The sequence below is a fragment of the Pipistrellus hanaki genome (genome assembly GCF_964339955.1).
Source record: "Pipistrellus hanaki genome assembly, chromosome: 3".
NCBI classification, from domain to species: domain Eukaryota; kingdom Metazoa; phylum Chordata; class Mammalia; order Chiroptera; family Vespertilionidae; genus Pipistrellus; species Pipistrellus hanaki.
Window position 1 is genome coordinate 121462384 of NC_140505.1, and position 19045 is coordinate 121481428.

General features: G+C 37.7%; 1 protein-coding gene across 5 annotated transcripts in view; it reads left to right on the forward strand.

Annotated features, from left to right (window-relative positions):
• PPP1R12A (protein phosphatase 1 regulatory subunit 12A) overlaps positions 1-19045 on the forward strand; it is a 141076-nt gene that overhangs the window by 105618 nt on the left and 16413 nt on the right. For all 5 annotated transcript variants that reach the window (XM_084880201.1, XM_084880202.1, XM_084880200.1 and 2 more), the window contains 5 exons: positions 6420-6510; positions 7076-7273; positions 7516-7678; positions 9391-9512; positions 15569-15634. In XM_084880201.1, the coding sequence (XP_084736327.1) occupies positions 6420-6510; positions 7076-7273; positions 7516-7678; positions 9391-9512; positions 15569-15634 (640 nt within the window). The remainder of the gene's footprint in view (positions 1-6419; positions 6511-7075; positions 7274-7515; positions 7679-9390; positions 9513-15568; positions 15635-19045) is intronic.

The following is a 19045-nucleotide window of genomic DNA, read 5'->3' on the forward strand; positions in this document are numbered from 1 at the left end:
TGGCTGGCTTAGGCCTTCACTTAAGGCTACAAAGTTTCAATTATAAAAAATACATAAAACCAAACAGAAATGGCTGATGCCACAGAGCAAGCAGAAGGCATGGCTCTGCTACTGGCTACAAAGTTTCAATTGTAGAAGATAAACCCCAGATACCAGTTGGGAGCCAGCAGTCCTAGATTGTGTCCCAGATTAGAGAGTGTGCAGGCTGGTCTGAGGGACACAAACCCCCATGCATGAATTTCGTACACCGGCCTCGTGTATGTGTACACACACACACACATACACTCAAAGCCTGGTGCATGAAAATTTATGCACTGGAGTGGGAATCCCTAAGTCTGGCCTGCCCCTTCTCACAGTCCGACAGTCCGGTAGCCCTCAGGGACAGGAGACGACCCAGCGATCAGGGGAAAGCAAAGCCCCATTAGACCTCTGCTGTTACCACTGCCAGCAGCGCAAGCCTCAGCTGGCCCTGGTTACCTGAGTCTCGGGCAGCCCTGGGTAGCTGGGCAGCCACCATCCAATGCTAGCCTGCACCGTGGGCCAGCCCTGGGGGGCTGGGAGGCTGAGAGGACTGGGGGACTCAGGAGATAGGCGCACGGAGCAGCTGGGCCCACCTAGAGGCGGGCCCAGCCTTGCTGTGTGCCTGCGACCCTGCTGGGACTGAGGGGACTGGGCACCGCCATTTTGTGGCTATGGGCGCCGCCATCTTTGAGGGCATGGCAGTCAATTAGCATATATCTTCCTTATTGGCTGTTGGTGCTACCATCTTTGTAATTAGCATATTCCCTCTTTATTTGATAGGAGATATATATATCAATGATGAGAGAATCATTGATTGGCTGCTTCCTGCATGCTTCCCACTGGGGATCAAGCCAACAACTCGGATTTAGGTCCTCCTTATTCATAGATCCATGCTCAACCACTGAACTACACTAGACAGGTTCAGCTTTGAATTTTGTTTTTCCTCATAGAAGAAAAGTGGGAAGCTAAGTGTAATCTTTTTTATATTTCACACTTGCAAAATTTAATTGCTACATAACTGATATTTTCTTCTAAATTTTTCTTCTAAAATACCAACCAGGTTAACTTTGTTTTGTTTCTGACACATAGTGTTCATAAATGGACAGTTTTATACAGCCTTTGTCTTTGGTGCCTCAAAGTGCATCCTTACAGTAGGATTCTTTTTATATATATATATATTTTATTGATTTATTACAGAGAGGAAGGGAGAGGGATAGAGAGCTAGAAACATCGATGAGAAAGAAACATCAACCAGCTGCCTCCTGCACACCCCCTACTGGTGATGTGCCCACAACCAGGGTACATGCCCTTGATCGGAATCGAACCTGGGATCTTTCAGTCTGCAGGCCGACGCTCTATCCACTGATCCAAACTGGTTCGGTCTTACAGTAGGTTTCTTACAGTAATATTTGTGGTGAACATATAAAAAGTAACAAAATCATTTTTAATGTTTTCATATATTTTTGTGGTGAAATTTAATAATACTTCTATAATGCCATTACAAGTGGTTTGAACTTTGTGATTGGAGTACCTGTCTAGGTCATATCGTATTTGAATTATTCCTTATTTTTCTATAAATTTAAGTCAGTTTGGGTTATTTGAAGTGTTCTTAATAAGACTATCAGCCAACAGAAATTAGAGAGGCAGAAGCATCCATCATTCTCTTTTAGTAAAAATAAATTTGGTGTTTTGCTTTTATGGGGTAGGATCACCAAGGAGAGAAAGGGTCAGGAATCTTTGGGGTTTTTTATTCCTTGCTCTGCCTTATTCCTAAATTTAGAATTTTCTATAGGTCAGAATTTCTTCTGTAAATTGAGGTATTTGATTTACATATTTTTTAACTTTCAGAATCCTTTTTAACCCTAGAATTCCATGCTTTTTAAAATTCTTCAGTGACAACATCTAATATATACCCAGAATCATATGTTGTTTCAGAACAAATTTTAATTCTTAATCTCAGATTTTTTATGTTGTTATAGGAAGTTGAATTTCAACTTTTTAGAATTAATCCTAGAAGACATTAAAGATTGAGAATTAAATATTTAGAGATATAATAAGGACAGAGCAGATTCTAATAGCATTTAGAAACAAAATGTGTCTGTTGACATTTTTCCTGGTCTCTTACAAAAAATTTGTCTTACCTTGTTTCAATAATGTTTGCAGTAATATTGATGTTTGTGTTTGTTTCATGTCAAGTATTTGTTTGCAATTTTGAATACATTGTGGGCCTCTTCTGTTCGTCTTTTAATTAAATTTCATTGAATTTTTTTTTTTTTTTTGAAATGTAGATGGTTGAAAATTTGTCCCCAAAATGTACATATGATTTAAGAATATATGGTAGCAGAAAAAAATAAATCAACTTATTTATGCTATTTGGGTACTATTACATATGTACTTTTGGATATTAAGGAAAGTTACTATTTACACTATTAAATTTCACCGCATTTTAGAATTCCCCTGTTTTTAACTGAGTGAGGAGTTCTGTTTTTATTAGTTAAGATTTCCAAAGGGTTAATTTTGGGAAGGTGGAGTAGAGAATAGAAGCTAGCTTTAGATAGATGGAGCTTGATAGCAAATTCTTTTACTGTTTAAGTATTTCTAATTTTCTATAGTCTTTTCTAACTGTCAGATAGTACCTTACTGCCCTGACCACTGTGGCTCAGGGGGTTGTTCTGTACAACAAACTGTTACAAATTTGATTCCTAGTTAGGGCACTTGCTCAGTTTGCAGGCTCGATCCCCAGAGTGCATACATGAGGCAACTGATGGTTCTCACACTCTCTGTTTCTCTTTCTGTCTCTCTCTCTCTGCCTCTCCTTTCTTCTCTCTAAAATTCCGTAGAAACATACACTCAGGTGAGGATTTAAAAAAAAAGAAAAGGCACTATCTTACTAATAACTTTGTATTTGCAGCATGGATTCACATGGAACTTTTGCTTCAATATTACTACTCTCTTCCACCATTTTTCTTTTGCTCAGGCAGCTCACTTTGCACATTTAACTTCCCTCTGTAAGGAAAAAAGCTAAGTGTGAAGCAACGGTTGGTATTCAGATTTTTAAAGATGTAATTTGTTTGACTAACCAAAATGTAAACATTATAAATATTTCAGCCAATAAATGCTAGTGTATTAAAATATATATATATATATAATTGCATTTATTGGGGGGAAAAGTCTTTCTTTAAAAATAACAACCTTTCCATTGCTCAGAAAATCGTAAGCAGTGTAAGACTAAGTAATAAGCTTATATATCCCATGTTGTTATATAAAAGAGTCACTCTGCCTTGGCCAGGTGGTTCAGTTGATTGGAGCATTGTCCCATGAACCAAAAGGCTGTGGGTTCAGTTCCTGGTCAGGGCATTTATTATACCTAGACTGCAAGTTCAATCTCCAGTTGGAGCTCATAGTAGAGGCAACTGATTGATGTTTCTCTTGAACATCAATGTTTTTCTCTCTCTCCTTCCATTCCTCTCTCTCTAAAATCAATTTAAAAAGAACACATCCTCTGTAGGATTAAAAATAGAGAGAGATGCAGTCTGACAGTATGGTATCACTAGAGGCCTGGTGCACAACATTAGTGCACTGGGGGTTGGGGAGGTCCCTCATTCCTCATCCTGGCCCGCACCCTCTCACAGTCCAGGACCCCTTGGGGGATGTCTGACTGCCAAGATGGTCCTGCTCCCACCACTGCCACTGTGCTCACCAGCCGTGAGCCCAAGCCCAGCTTCTGGCTGAGTGAGGCTCCCCCTGTGGGAGCACACTGACCACCAGGGGGGCAGCTCCTGTGTTGAGAGCATCTCCCCCTGGTGTTCATTGTGCATGATAGTGACCATTCATTCCACTATTCAGTCAATTTGCATATTAGCCTTTTATTATATAAGATAATAATTAAGGTGTCGATGGAGTTTGCTGTATTCTGCTATCTTTTTTATCATCAGCTCTTTGGAATAAAAAATATATATATATAATATATGAACTTCTTTTCTACGTCTTATTCTTAGAGTAGAGGAACTCCAAGGATGGAGAAAGGAACTGAATATCATATGGAGACTATCAAATACAGAAAATATATGTATTAGAAATTGATAGGCTAGATTTTTATGCTATTTTTGGGAAATGTTGTATGAGGAATTTAAATGAACAGATTTTACAAGTCTATTAACTTTCATCCCTCTAATCTGAATATAATAAACCAGATATGATAAATAGATTTATTAACTTTCATGGGTCACTTGAAATTGTTTAAAAAGAATCTTGACTCCTTGGAAGAGAGTGTGATAGTTTGTTAATGATTTGCCATGGTTAAAAGGGCAAAGTGGCAATGCATATTACCCTGTTCAAAATTAAATATGAAAACTTTGACCATGTAAATAGTAGTAGTTAGAATTCAGTGCTTTGTGTTCATGTTTACTTTTATAGGAGCTCATGAAATGCTAAAGTGGTATGCAGCCATATGGGTTGCTATAAATTTTGCTTAACCAGATTTCCCATCACATTTATGTTTCACCTCCTTTTGTGTTTTTTTTTTCTCCTCAATTGGTAGAAGTACAAAAAGCAATAAATTGCATCGGGTTAGTTGGTGCATAAAGAAGTGTTAAATAAATGGAGGAAGAGATAGTCATTGGACTGTATTTCCAAGCTGTTGCCTTATGGAGCACTTTTTCACATTCAATAGTTGTACCACCAAGGCGGGGGGGGGGGGGGGGGGGCAGTATTCCCTATTTAAATGCAGAGTTAAACACAATTAAACCAGTTTCTTCTCTTAATACTTCTAAGACCATTTAATATGGTGTGATCTTCCTGGAGACACATTAGAATGTATAGCATTTTCCAAATTAAAACACCAACGTCAACAAACAACCTCCTCCTCATCTACATACATACCTATTTTCCGGCGTATAAGACGACCCCCTACTTTTACAGTTAAAACATAGGTTTAGGCCTATATTCGCTGTATAAGACTATCCCCCACTTCCGAGGCAACACCAGTTCTTTTTTTAATAGACCGCCTCTCTGACTCTGGCCAATCTGAGCAGGCATTTTACTAGAACACAGTGTCGTCTTAATCGCCGGAAAATACGGTATATAAAAGGCTAATATGCAAAGTGTCCCCTCAGGAGTTCGACCAGGAGTTCCATCGCTTGCTCTGATGCACACTGACCACCCAGGGGATGGTGCGGAACGAAGGAAGGCCCCAGCCAGCATTCGGAAGGCCCTGATCAGCCCTGATCGCCAGCCAGGCCTAGGGACCCTACCCATGCACTAATTTTGTGTTCTGGGCCTCTAGCATTGTTATAAAAATAGGAAGCATCTTTTATATCTAAACACCTTAAAACTCTAGACCTGGCCTGTGTGGCTAAGTTAGAGTGTTGTCCCATATACTGAAGGGTTGCAGGTTCAGTGTTCTCTCTCACAGTTTCCCTCTCTTTCTTATCTCTGTCTCCTTCCCTCAATCTTCCTCCCTCTTCCTCTCATTCTCCACCCACTTCTCTTTCCCTTCCTCTCTCTCTAAGATCCATAAGAATATCCTTGGGTGAAGATTAATTAATTAATTAATTTTTAAAAACTTAGAACTCTAGGGAGTTGATATATAAACAGAATGAAAATTATGAGACAGATCCCTGCAATACAAAAAGAAAACTAAAGTAATACTGATTATTGGAGGGAAGTTTTTTTATTTTTGTTTAGCAGGGCTCTGTCTTATATTTGTTTGTTTAACTCTTTAATTATTTAATGACATAGATTGCATGCTTTTGAAATTATGCATGTCCTAAGACAGAAGGGAATATAGGCTTAGATTTATGAGATTTAGTGAAAATAAATGCTAAGTTCTCTATATCAGAAAATCAATTACCCAAGACAAATGCTGATTTTAAAGCAATTCATGTTTAAAACCACTTGAATTTTTAGAGTACTTATATTGTGAACAAAAGAATGGGTCTGCCAAAAACATTATTAATAAATGTGCAAGGACATGAAAACAGGGAGTGCTGCTTACTACTAGTCATCCTCTATCCTGAGTGTTGCATTCAGTCCTACCCATTGTACATAAAGGCATAGACAGTCTAGAGATTAGCCAGATAACTTGAGATATGACCTTAAAAAGTGCTGTAGGGAATCAAAAAGGAGCTAAGGAGGAATTACATTAGATAGTTGTTTTTTAAAAATCTGTAGTTAGGAAAAATTTGAAAAATGTGATAGGTTGATATGATTAATTCTATGTAATCTAAAAGATTATCAGATTGCATTGTTGAATTTCAGAGTGGATATAACCATTTTCTGGGGGCTAATTTTCTTAAAATCTATTAAAATGCTAAACTTGTATGTTTTACTCACATTCATATATAAAGGCATTCACAGTTATTGTATCTCCAACTAATGATTATTATATATTACTGTAGATCATACCTCACTCCTGTTAGAGATGAAGAATCTGAATCCCAAAGAAAAGCAAGATCTAGACAAGCAAGACAGTCTAGAAGATCAACACAGGTATATTTAATGTTTGTAATATATGAAACTTTAAAATAAATTACCTTTGCCTTTTTTACTGTGCTATAAATATATTGATGTCATTGTATAATGTGAGTAAATCTTTAAAGATAAAAGTTGCTTTAGCCTGAGCTAGTGTGCTTGTTGTTGGGGCATCATCCCTCCCACCAAAAGGTTGCCGGTTTGTTTCCGGTCAGGGCACACGCCTAGGTCTTAGGCTCTGTCCCTAGAGGTGTGCAAGAGGCAGCCAGTTGATGGTTCCCTCTCACTCCGATGTTTCTATTTATATTCATAATGGTATTTTTGCCATCTCCTATGCTATTTTGTTAATTACTTGAATATACAGGCAATTTCTTACCCATATTTTATTTTTTACCTCCTTTTTTTGCTTGTTCCTGATGATTGTTCATAGAATGGATGTGAATTGCTAAGTAGAAATTGTTTCATTTTGCAAACCAATTTCAAACATGCATATTTGACTTTCAATACATTCACATTTCCTTTACTTATAGTATTCCTTCAAACTGAGCTTTAATGCCTCATAATTTATCATTTTTATGTGCAGGGGGTGACATTGACTGATCTTCAGGAAGCTGAGAAAACGATAGGAAGAAGTCGTTCTATTCGAACCAGAGAACAAGAAAATGAAGAAAAAGAAAAAGAGGAAAAAGAAAAACAGGATAAAGAGAAGCAAGAAGAAAAAAAGGAGTCAGAAACCTCTCGAGAAGATGAATATAAGCAAAAGTCCAGAACATATGATGAGGTAAATAGTATACCAATGACACAGCTAGGTAAAATGGTAGGAAAACTTCCTATGATTTTCAAAATCCAGGGAGATTTGTATACCAACAAACAATATACAAAATACTCAAAAGGGTTTTAATAGAAATCCGAATTATTTTGACATGAGTAGGACATTACTTTTTCATTGAAATAAACTTAAGAGTTCTATGTTTTTAAGTATGTTTAATATTTTAAATGCATTTTACATCTAATATTTTACAGACTTATCAGCGTTACAGATCAGTATCAAGTTCAACCACTCCATCCTCTTCACTTTCTACCATGAGCAGTTCACTCTATGCTTCAAGTCAACTAAACAGGCCAAATAGCCTTGTAGGTATAACTTCTGCTTACTCACGAGGATTAACAAAAGAAAATGAAAGAGGTAAGAAGACCAAATTTTGAAAAAACTGTTTCCTTCAAATAATCATTTGGATTGGTTTTTCTAATTAATATTTCAACAGAAAAGAAACAACATTCTAAACTGGGAGCCATTCTACCTAAATGTTAAGATGGTTGAGAGTGAGAAAAGTATAAAATCAAAAGGAAATTATGTGAACTGGCATTGATACACATCTTTATAACCTAAGATGCCACAAAAATCTTTATGTCTACCAGTGTAGAAAAATCAGTATCGAAGAACTGGTGGAACAGCTTATTAATGCTTTTATTTATTTATTGCTTGTTATGTGTATCATATCTCTTACATGATTTTTTTTAAAATTGATTTAAACTAAAATCACTTAACTCATATAATGTCCTTGCTAGAACTAAATTGTTTTTATGCTTATTTCTCAAGAAATAGATTTTTTCATCTATATTGGCATCCTGATGCTCAATATTAACATTTCCTATTATTGCGTATAAACTTTCTATTTAAATTCTAATTAATTATATTTTAAATCAGAGATGGGTACTAAATAAAATTATTCCTAATTATAGGCATTTCATGTTTTAAAAGCAAAATGTCATAGTTTTAGTCATGAGATTATAGCAGTAATTATGTAAGGTATAGACTTCAGAAAATTTAAGTTTTTCCTAATTTCCAGCTGCTTTTCTTTTGTTGGTCATTGAGATATTTTAGTTTTTTGAACCACTAAGTTGAGAGGTGCACATAATGTTTATAAAAATTTTGAGCTAACATTTAAAATTACGTATATTTGCATAATAGTCCATCTTTCCATTGTCTGTTGAATATTTGAAAGATTTGGTATCACTGGGTCTGAATTTTCACATGTCATCAACTGGCTAAAGCCAAATAATAGCAGCCCTCCATCCTCCTGGAAAAGTGCCCTTCTGGCCCCCTTTATACATTTTCATTTCCCAGATTGCTACTACAGGCATTGGAATTTAAGATCTTTGCTCTAAACTGATTCCAAAAATAATTTTTAAAACCCCTCTTAATACTATAATTTTGCTGTAACTCTTTGCTAATGATACAAGGAGCCTTTTAAAAATCATTTTTTAAAAGCATATACAAAGGCCCTTGTATTCACTTCGTATGTATGTCCCAGGAAGGAAACAAATTTTAAGACTATTTTTTACATTGATTTTATTTTTAAAGAAAGATAAATATTTTTTTCCAGAAAAATGGATTTCCTCTTAGATGCTGTCTAATAGAAATGAAATGAATTTATTCTGCTGAATGGGGACTGGGAATAGTAGAAGCAGAAACTGATAGTTTTATGATGCCTACTAGCTAGCTATTCCATCATTAAGAACTGTTTGTTTGTTTGTTTGTTTGTTTGTTTTCTTGAAATAATAACTATTTTCCTAACAGAAGAGCCCCAATTGAATCTTCTTAGGATTTAATTATTTTTTGATCAGCAAATATTACTAAGTATATCTTTTGAGCAAAACTTGGGTAGGCACTAGGAAAATTAAGTAATTAAAATTAGTTCTTGTCTTGATCTTGAAGAATGTATCTAATGAGAAATATGTTTAAACCAAGTTATAGGAAGGGGGAAGATTTTATAATGATTAGAGAATTTTAGTAGGCTTCACAAAGGAGGTTGACTTGGAATTGTTTTTACATTTGTCTTGCAAAATACTGTCAAGATACATTGCTACCATGTGGTGCATTGTAATCCTTAACAGAGGGAGAAAAGAGAGAAGAGGAGAAAGAAGGAGAAGATAAATCACAGCCTAAATCAATCAGGGAGCGACGGCGACCAAGAGAGAAAAGAAGATCTACTGGAGTTTCATTTTGGACACAAGATGTGAGAACCTATTAAAATATAATTTCTTGATAATATGCTTCTATTACTCTTCTTCTTCCTCCTCCTCCTTTTCCTCCTCTTCCTCCTCCTCCTCCTTTTCCTCCTCCTCCTCCTCCTCCTCCTCAAGAAATCCTATTTAAATTATTTTAGAGAAGAGGAAGGGAGAGAGAGAAACTTTGATTTGTTGTTCCACTTATTTATGTATTCACTGGTTGATTCTTGTATGTGTCCTAATCAGAGATGAACCCACAACCTTGGCATATCAAGACAACACTCTAACCAATTGAGCTACCTGGCCAGGACTAGTATGCTTCTTTTCCAAAGTGCATACTAATAATATCTTAATGCCTCAGTTTATATACTCTTTAGATCATCACTATGTGTTAATGAGCCAAGTTATGAAATAGGAAAAGTTAACTGTTCATAAAAGTTTGGCCATTCCACCAATCAAAGCGTAATATACTAATGATATGCTAAGGCCGCTCAACTGCTGACTATGACTTGCACTGACGGGGTGGGGGGAGGGGGAGACAGTCGACCATTCTCTACACTCTTTAAGATCATCACTGTTTATGGATAAGCCAAGTTATGAAATAGGAAAATTTATTTTATAAAGGATAGTTAATAACTACTAAGATTTTTTTGTGTTAAAAGCAGGAGCTCTTTTGGAATAAAAATAATAACTGCAGCTCAGCATACATATGTTGATTATTGTATAATGACTAAACTGCTTTCATCTTAGAGGGTCTTGAAAGATGCTTTACATTTAATCCCATTTTCTTGAACATGATTATAATATATATACATAACTGTTATTTCCATCCAATGTTGCTGTATAGAAACAGTGCTTTTCTTACCAAATTATAACAATCCTATAGAATTTCATTTTTTTCCTGATTCCTAATTGTATGCCTGGCATTGCTGTTCATTTGTAGGAGAAAAAAGAACTATGGGTTAGCTCAGTTAATGAGAAATTTATACCATTTCAATACAATGTACAACCGTAGAAGAACAAATATAATTTGTTTTGTCTTCTTTTTAGTTTGACCTTTTACCTTGATTTTTCCCCTTTTTTCTTTCAATTTTTAAAAAATACATGTTTTTGTTGATTTTAGAGTAGGGGAGAGTGAGAGAAAGGGATAGAAACATCAGTGATGAGAGAGAATCATTGATCAGCTGTCTCTTGCATGCCCCTTGCTGGGGATAGAGCCTGAAACCTGGCGATGTGCCCTGACAGGGAATCAAACTTGTGATCTCCTGATTCATGATTCAATACTCAACCACTGAGCCACACTGGCCAGACTCATTTAACTTTTAATATAGAAAACTTCAACCATACAACAGTAATGGAAAAGTATAATGATCCCACCCCAGCTATCCATTATTTAAGCTAATTCCTCACCACTTCTCCAACTCCCATATAATTTTGAGAAAATCTTAGACATATCATTTTATCTGCAAAATTTATAGTATATTTTTAAGGGATAAAAATTATTAAAAATAGTAACCATGGTATTATTACATAATGACCACAATACCAGATTAGACTTATTGTTAAATAAACACTAAACCCTTAATATTGAATGTTTAATCAGTTTTAATGTACATTTAATTCATATATGCCATAAATGGTTGGTTGTTATAGTTTTATATTTTGCTGGTTTGATTAGGACTCAAATAGTACCAAACATGATGATTAATTATCTCTCTAATGTTTTTTTTAATCAGTAAGTTTCTCCCTCCATCCCTTTTTTTCCCCACCTTACAACTGCTTTCTAATGAACTGGATTCTCATATTCTTGAAGTGTAGTTTTTCCTATTTCCCATCAACTGGTAGAGAATCGATCAGATTCTGATTCAATATTCCTTTGGCAAGGTTTTTTTGTTTGCTTGTTTATCCCCACCTGAGAATATTATTTTTTCATTGTTTTTTTTAGAGAGAGTAGAAGGGAGGGAGAGAAAAACATTGACATCCATTAGTTACTTTCTGCATGCACACCGATGGAGTATGGTGATCAAACCTGCAACCCAGGTACATGCCCTTGACCACGAATTGAACCTGAAACCCCTTTGGTGCACAGGCATTCAATGCTCTAAATATCTAGACACACCAGTCAGGGCTGGCAACCTATTTTTAGCCTCCATCAGGAAGTATATAATGTATGGTTGATTTTAATTGACTGCCTGGTAACATTTTATTTTAAATATTTTATTGATTTTTTTACAGAGTGGAAAGGAGAGGGAGAGAGAGTTAGAAACATCATTGAGAGAGAAACATTGATCAGCTGCCTCCTGCACACCCTGTACTGGGGATGTGCCTGCAACCAAAGTACATGACCTTGGCCAGAATCGAACCTGGGACCCTTGAGTCCACAGGCCAGCACTCTATTCACTGAGACAAACTAGTAATATTTTAATAACAGTAAAATAAAACCCCACAGTCTTAACACCCTGAAATAGTAACTTATTACTTAAAATTCTTTTATCTTCTGAATAACTAATACATGTTAGTAGTTTCATAGGCAAAACTGTATTTATTACAGTATAGTGTTTATTTCCCCACTGTTATTCAGACCAGCCCTTCCTTCAACTACAGTTCCTTGCATTATAAGGATCCTTCCTGAAATCCATATTGGCAACATTTGTCTTTTTAATTTGAGCCTGCATTGAATTGTGTTCTAATCAACCAGCAAAGCAGAGCCCTCCTTTCCCATTCATATCCACACCTCTATCATACAACATATAAAAAGAAAGGGTAGTGTGCACTTGGGCAGCTTTTTGCTCTATTGTATTAGAAGATTCCTTTTTTTTAGTTACTACTTTTCAGGACGTCTGAGCTTTCCCCCTTTTTAAATTTTCAGTTCCTATGTTTTCCCATGAAGCTACAATGTATAGAAACAATTAGTCCATGATATAGAACTAAGATATTTATATTAATAAGTAATAGTAGCAGCAACAGCATTGATTTCACCTGTTCCCAGCCTTGTGTTCACATATAATTTATTACTAGTTACCAAAATGATAGCTTGTACAGATTCTCACTACTCCTCAGAGCAGTTCTGTAAAGTTTTTATCTTTAGTTTTATGTGTAATGTAACTGTGGCTCAGGAAAATTTAAAATAAGTTTGCCCTAAGTCACATAGCTAAAAATAGCTGTAACCAATGGGACTCGAGTGACCTAATTGTAAAGCCTGTGATGTTTTTATGGTGAGCCTAAGACAGATATGTTTGAATCCAAATTTTCCTTTTCTTTCAACACTTTTAAGGTTTGTTGAGATGTTCATGACCTTCTATTAGGATATTCCCATAGTCTGGGATTTTTAATCTGCTGAAACTGATTTTCTATTTGGTGTATTATAAACTCCCAACGAATTTCCAAATAGATAAACAATCTAAACATAATAGGACTGTTGAATAAATCTTGCTAGGCTTATAGAACACAGCTTTTCTTGCTTAAGATCATGACTTTCCTATTTTTGTTGCCTCATAATAGTTGAACTAGAGGCCGGGTACACAAAATTCGTGCAGGGAGGGGGGGGCACATCCCTCAGCCCAGCCTGCACCCTCCAGTCTGGGACCCTCAGGGGAAATCTGACAGCTGGACATCCCTCTCACAATCTGGGACTGCTGGCTCCTAAATGCTCATCTCCCTGCCAGCCTGATCACCCCTAACTGCTCCCCTGCTGGCCTGGTTGATACCTAACTGCTCCCCTGCTGGCTTGATCACCCCCAACTGTCCTTCCCTGCTAACCTGGTCGCCCTCAACTGCCCTCCTCTACCAGCCCTTTTATCCCCAACTGCCCAGCCCTGCTGGTCTGATCTCTCCCCCAACTGCCATCCCCCCCCCCCCCCCTGCTGGCCTGGTTACCCTTACCTGCCCTCTTCTGTCAGCCTGATCTCTCCCCCAACTGCCCTCCCCTGCCAGCCATCTTGTAGTGGCCATTTTGTTCAATGCGATGGCGGCCATTTGTGATGACATCGTGCGTGAGAGCCACCTAGGCTTTTATTATATAGGATAGCTAAATAGTACTTATATTGATGATTAAAGTACATGAAGTACTATCCTATATAATAAAGAGGGAATATGCAAATTGACTGTTACAAAGTATGGCGGCACGCATAGCCACAAGATGGAGGCACCCAGTTCCCTCAACCCCGCCAGAGTCCCCCAGTCCTTTCAGTACAGCCTGGGGGGTGGCAGGCAAGTGGTACAGTCAGACCCGCCCTCAGCCGCCCAGACTGGCCCTAGGCTCAGGCAAGCCTCATATGGCGGCTGCCCAACCACCCAAGGCTGACCAAAGCTCAGGTAATCAGGGATAGCCAAGGCTTGCACTGCTGGCAGTGGCAGCAGCAGAGATGTGATGGGGGCATTACCTTCCTCGGATTGCTGGGTCGCCTCACACCCCTGAGGGCTCCCAGACTTTGAGAGGGGGTAGGCCAGGCTGAGGGACCTCCACTTCAGTGCATGAATTTTCATGCACTGGGCCTCTAGTCCTATCTAATAAAGAGGGAATATGCTAATTGACCCTCACGCCATAATAAAGATGGTGGCTCCCACAGCCAATAAGGAGGAATATACTAATTGACTACCCCACCCTCAAAGATGGCAGTGCCAACAGCTAATAAAGATGAAATATGCTAATTGACTGCCCCACCCTCGAAGGTGGCAGCACCCACAGCCACAAGATGGCGGTGCTTAGTCCCCTCAGCTGTACACTTGCCTCCGGAGTCCGCTAATACCCTCAGCCTCCCAGCCGCCCAGGGCCAGCCCAAGACATAGGCAAGTCTTGGATATTTGCTGTCCAGTCACCCAGAGCAGGCCCAAGGCGCAGGCAAACCTCAGGTGGCAGCTGCCCAGCCATCCAGAGCCTGCCTGAGGCACAGGTAAGCCTCAGATAGCAGCTGCCCAGCCACCCAGGGCTGCCCGAGGCTCAGGTAACCAGGGACGGCTGAGACTTGCACTGCTGGCAGTGGCAGCAACAGAGGTGTGATGAGGCGTCACCTTCCCCTGATCGCTGGGTCGCCTCCTGTCCCTGAGGGCTCCCAGACTGTGAGAAGGGGTAAGCCAGGCTGAGGGACCCCCCCCTCCAGTACATGAATTTTCATGTACTGGGCCTCTAATCTATATATATATATATATATAAGCCTAAAGGACCATTACAACCTGTTGATGGCTTGACTGGTTGCTATGATATGCACTGACCACCAGGAGGCAGATGCTCAACACAGGAACTACCCCCTGGTGGTCAGTGCGCTCCCAACAGCGGGAGCGCTGCTTAGCCAGAAGCCAGGCTCACAGCTGATACACATAGCTGTGGCGTGGTGCCAGGCCCCAGCTCGGGCTCCTCCCTGGCCGCCTGCTACTTGGGCATTGCTATATCTCTCGGGGGATGTCAGACTGCCAGATCAGGCCAAAACCGGCAGTCTGGCATCCCCCAAGGATTCCCGGATTGCAAAAGGGTGCAGGCCAGGCTGAGGAACCCCACCAGTGCACGAATCCATGTAACGGGCCTTTAGTTACAATATAAAATGGAATATCTTCTTTCTTATGCTAGGCTTCTGGCTTCCTCATCTCCAATATGAGGTTGTTAGGTAGATTGCCTTTCTTCACCATGTATGCTAAACTATATACTTGGATTGTGCCATGCAGACAAATAGGCCTGAAAAATAGGGTAGAAAAAATGTCCACTTAAAAATCTGTATTCTTTTTTATACAATTCGCTGTTCGATTTTTCTCAAGGGCCATTTTATATCAGAAAAGCCCTAAAGAGCCGAAACCAGTTTGGCTCAGTGGATAGAGCGTCGGCCTGCGGACTGAAAGGTCCCGGGTTCGATTCCGGTCAAGGGCATGTACCTTGGTTGTGGGCACATCCCCTATAGGGGGTGTGCAAGAGGCAGCTGGTCGATGATTCTCTCACATCGATGTTTCTAACTCTCTATCCCTCTCTCTTCCTCTCTGTAAAATATCAATAAAATATATATTTAAAAAAGAAAAAGAAAAGAAAAGCCCTAAAGTATGTAAATATCAACTGTTTGAAATTGACTATCTATTCTAGAGCGATGAAAATGAACAAGAACAACAGTCAGATACAGAAGAGGGATCCAATAAGAAAGAAACTCAGGTAAAAAACCTTTATTTTTTGTATTTTGAAGTATGTATTATTTTCTAAGTATTACTTTTTTACTTGTGTTTATGTTTATCAATGAAAGACAGTTACAGCACACTGTATCTTCATGCTAGGGATAGACTTATCAGTGGTTTGCTGGTATCTGGGGTGGAAGGACTGAAAAGGTGCACAAAGAATATTTTAGAGGCAGTGAAAATGTTCTGAATCTTGATTGTAGTGGATTTATGGATATACACAACTGCCAAAACTCATCAAACTGCATACACTAAGGTGGATGTAGTTTCTTGCATGTAAATGAGTCTTTAACATTGAAAAGAAAAACAAAAATAAAATAGTACCCTTCAGCAAAGTATCTAAAGAATATTCATAAATTACCAGACCCAGATTTTAGATTTTTAAAATGCAGTTTTGTTCTGGAAAAGGCCATAGGCCTTTTTAATTTTCTTCACAATTGTTTAGAAATTTAGTATCTCTAAAGGACTGATCTTTTCAACAATCTTGAAAATTCTGAACTGCATGTGAAGCTCAAGCTGTCTGCCTTCAGGATATATCTTTAAAGAAAATTAATAAATTTTATCACAGAGAATTTGAGTTATTTTATCATAATACTATTATTGTTTTAAAAATGGGGCTTTTGTCACATGGGTTATTATGATTTTCTCTCATTATGATGCTATATGGTAATACTTTTACCATATAAATGATACTAGTAATTAAGAATTTAAATGTGACACTAAGCAAAAAACCATAAAGAAAAGATTAAGAGATTTAATTTTTTTCAGATTTGATTATTTAAACATGTAAAACTATAATATATTCGAAAAGAAGTTCTTATTAAGACATGTTTAAAGCATTGAGACATGTTTTTTGCTCAGGTAGAAGTAAAGAATATTAGCCTTTTCTTCTAGTTTTTGAAAGATTAGTATTTGTACTTTATAAAAGACAATGAAAAAATAAATGGGGATGTAATACATAAAATTTATCAATTTACAAAAGAAGAGATACAAGTGGCCAGCAGCTTGAAAATGTACTTAATTTCACTAGTAATCAAAGACATAATATAAAATAAAATTGCAGAGGTTAATAATGACCATATTCGGCATAGTTTTGAAATAGGCATTTTCATAGAAGATCTTAATAAATATATCCTTTTTGGGGATCAGTTTGGCAATGCAGAAGTCTTGCAGGAAAGTTTATGCCTTTAAATTTAGCATTTCAGTTCTAGAAATCTAGAAGTGACTAGATTATCCTATAATAATAAAATGCTAAAATGCAAAGTATTTGGTCATCTGGTCAGCCATTCAACCAATCAAAGAGTGATATACTAATGATTTGCTAAGGCCACTCAACCACTCGCTATGATGTGCACTGACCACCAGGGGGGAGACAGTCGACCAGTTGTATGACGTGCACTGACCACCAAGGGGCAGATGCTCCAACTAGTAGGTTAGTTTGCTGATGGGGTCCAGCCGATCAGGACTGAGCGAGATGGGCCAGACATGCCCTGGAGCCCTCCCGTGGTTCTTCCCCTGCTAGCCAATCTTCCATGGCCCTCCCCAGCCCCAATCATGCACCAGTGGGGTCCCTCGGCCTGGCCTGTGCCCTCTTGCAATCCAGTACCCCTCGGGGGATGTCGAAGAGCTGGTTTCGGCTCAGTCCCGCAGGCCAGGCCGAGAGACCCCACTGGTGCACAAATTGGTGCACCGGGCCTCTAGTGCACATGTGTCAAACACAAGGCCCGCGGGCCAAATCCAGCCCGCCAGGCCTTGCAATGTGGCCCGCACCGCGCTGTCATCACTGCACTCCGCTGTCAGTTTATGACATTGTCAGTTTATGACTGTTCAGTAAACCATTCGGCCCGCGATTTAGGCTGGATTTTAGATTTTGGCCCCTTCTCTGATTGAGTTCGACACCCCTACTAAAGATAAATCTACTATGGCATTCATAGCAACGTGGCTCTTAAAGCAGAATATTGAAAACATCCCTAAATGTGTGTTGGTAGGGAATAGATTAAATTAAATGTATTTGCATTGATAGATATTTTCTGTGTTTAGATGGGTATGTGTAGAATAAAGGTTAACTAAAGGATTTGAGGGATGGGGAATCAATAGAGAAACTTATTTTTTTTTTTTTTAGAATTTAAAGTGAAAGTTTATTAGTAAAGAAGTGAGACAGAGAATAAGCTATTCCACAGGCGGAACAGCTAGAGAAACTTTATACAGTGGTGATTTTATATGAGCTTATGGCACTGTAATCAGAAAAATTAATAAGGTAGCCAAACTCAGTTTGACTCAGTGGATAGAGCATTGGTCTGCGGACTGTAAGGTCCCAGGTTCGATTCTGGTCAAGGGCATGTACATTGGTTGTGGGCACATCCCTGGTGCGGGGGGGTGTACGAGGCAGTTAGTCGATGTTTCTCTCCCATCGATGTTTCTAGCTCTCCCTCTCCCTTCCTCTCTGTAAAAAAAATAAATAAAAAATAAATCATTTATATATATATATATATATATATATATATATATATATATATATATATATATTTTTTTTTTTATTATTTTTTTTAATTTTTTTTTTTTAATTAAAAGGGTATTCTTACTTGGGAAAGAATTTTGGAGCACAAAGAACAAAGACATCTTACTAAGTGAAAAAAGCTGGTCACAAAAAAAGACATACTGTTTGATTTTCCTTATATGAGGTATCTAAAGTAGTCAAACTCATAGAAACATAAGTGGAATTATGGTGGCCAGGTTAGGGTTAGGAAGATATATTTAGTCATTCAGTGGTTATAAAGCTTCAGTTTTGCTAGATAGAAAAGTTCTAGAGATCTGTTGCACAACATTGTGAATATAGTTACCACTGAATTATACTTTTAAAACTAATTTAGATGGTAAAAGTTATGTTTTTTTACCACAATTTAAAAATATATATATATATATATATTTTAAACAATGATAACACAATGATCTTTTAAAGAAAAGAAATAGAATCTGAGTGATTTCAATAACTGCATAGAGTTTTTATTCTTAAAGTTTAAATCAGTGAATCAGAGTACAAACTGTGAGGTGAGATGTGATGTTTTTGTTTGATATGTACACATTTTATTTTATTTGTAAATATTCTGAATTTGAATATCTTTTTATTTCTGCACCTTTTTTTAATTGAGATATAATTGGTATATAACATATTAGTTGCAGGTGTACAGAATAATAAGTCAATGTTTGTATATATTGAGAAATCACCTCAATAAGTCTAGTTAACATCCATCACCACACAAAGGTACAAAAATAATTTTTGTGATGGGAACTTTCGTACTATACTTATACAGTTGCTTATAAATTTTAATATTTTGAAAATTAAATTTTTATTGTTATATAACTAAAGAATAAATTAATAAAATAAAGCTTT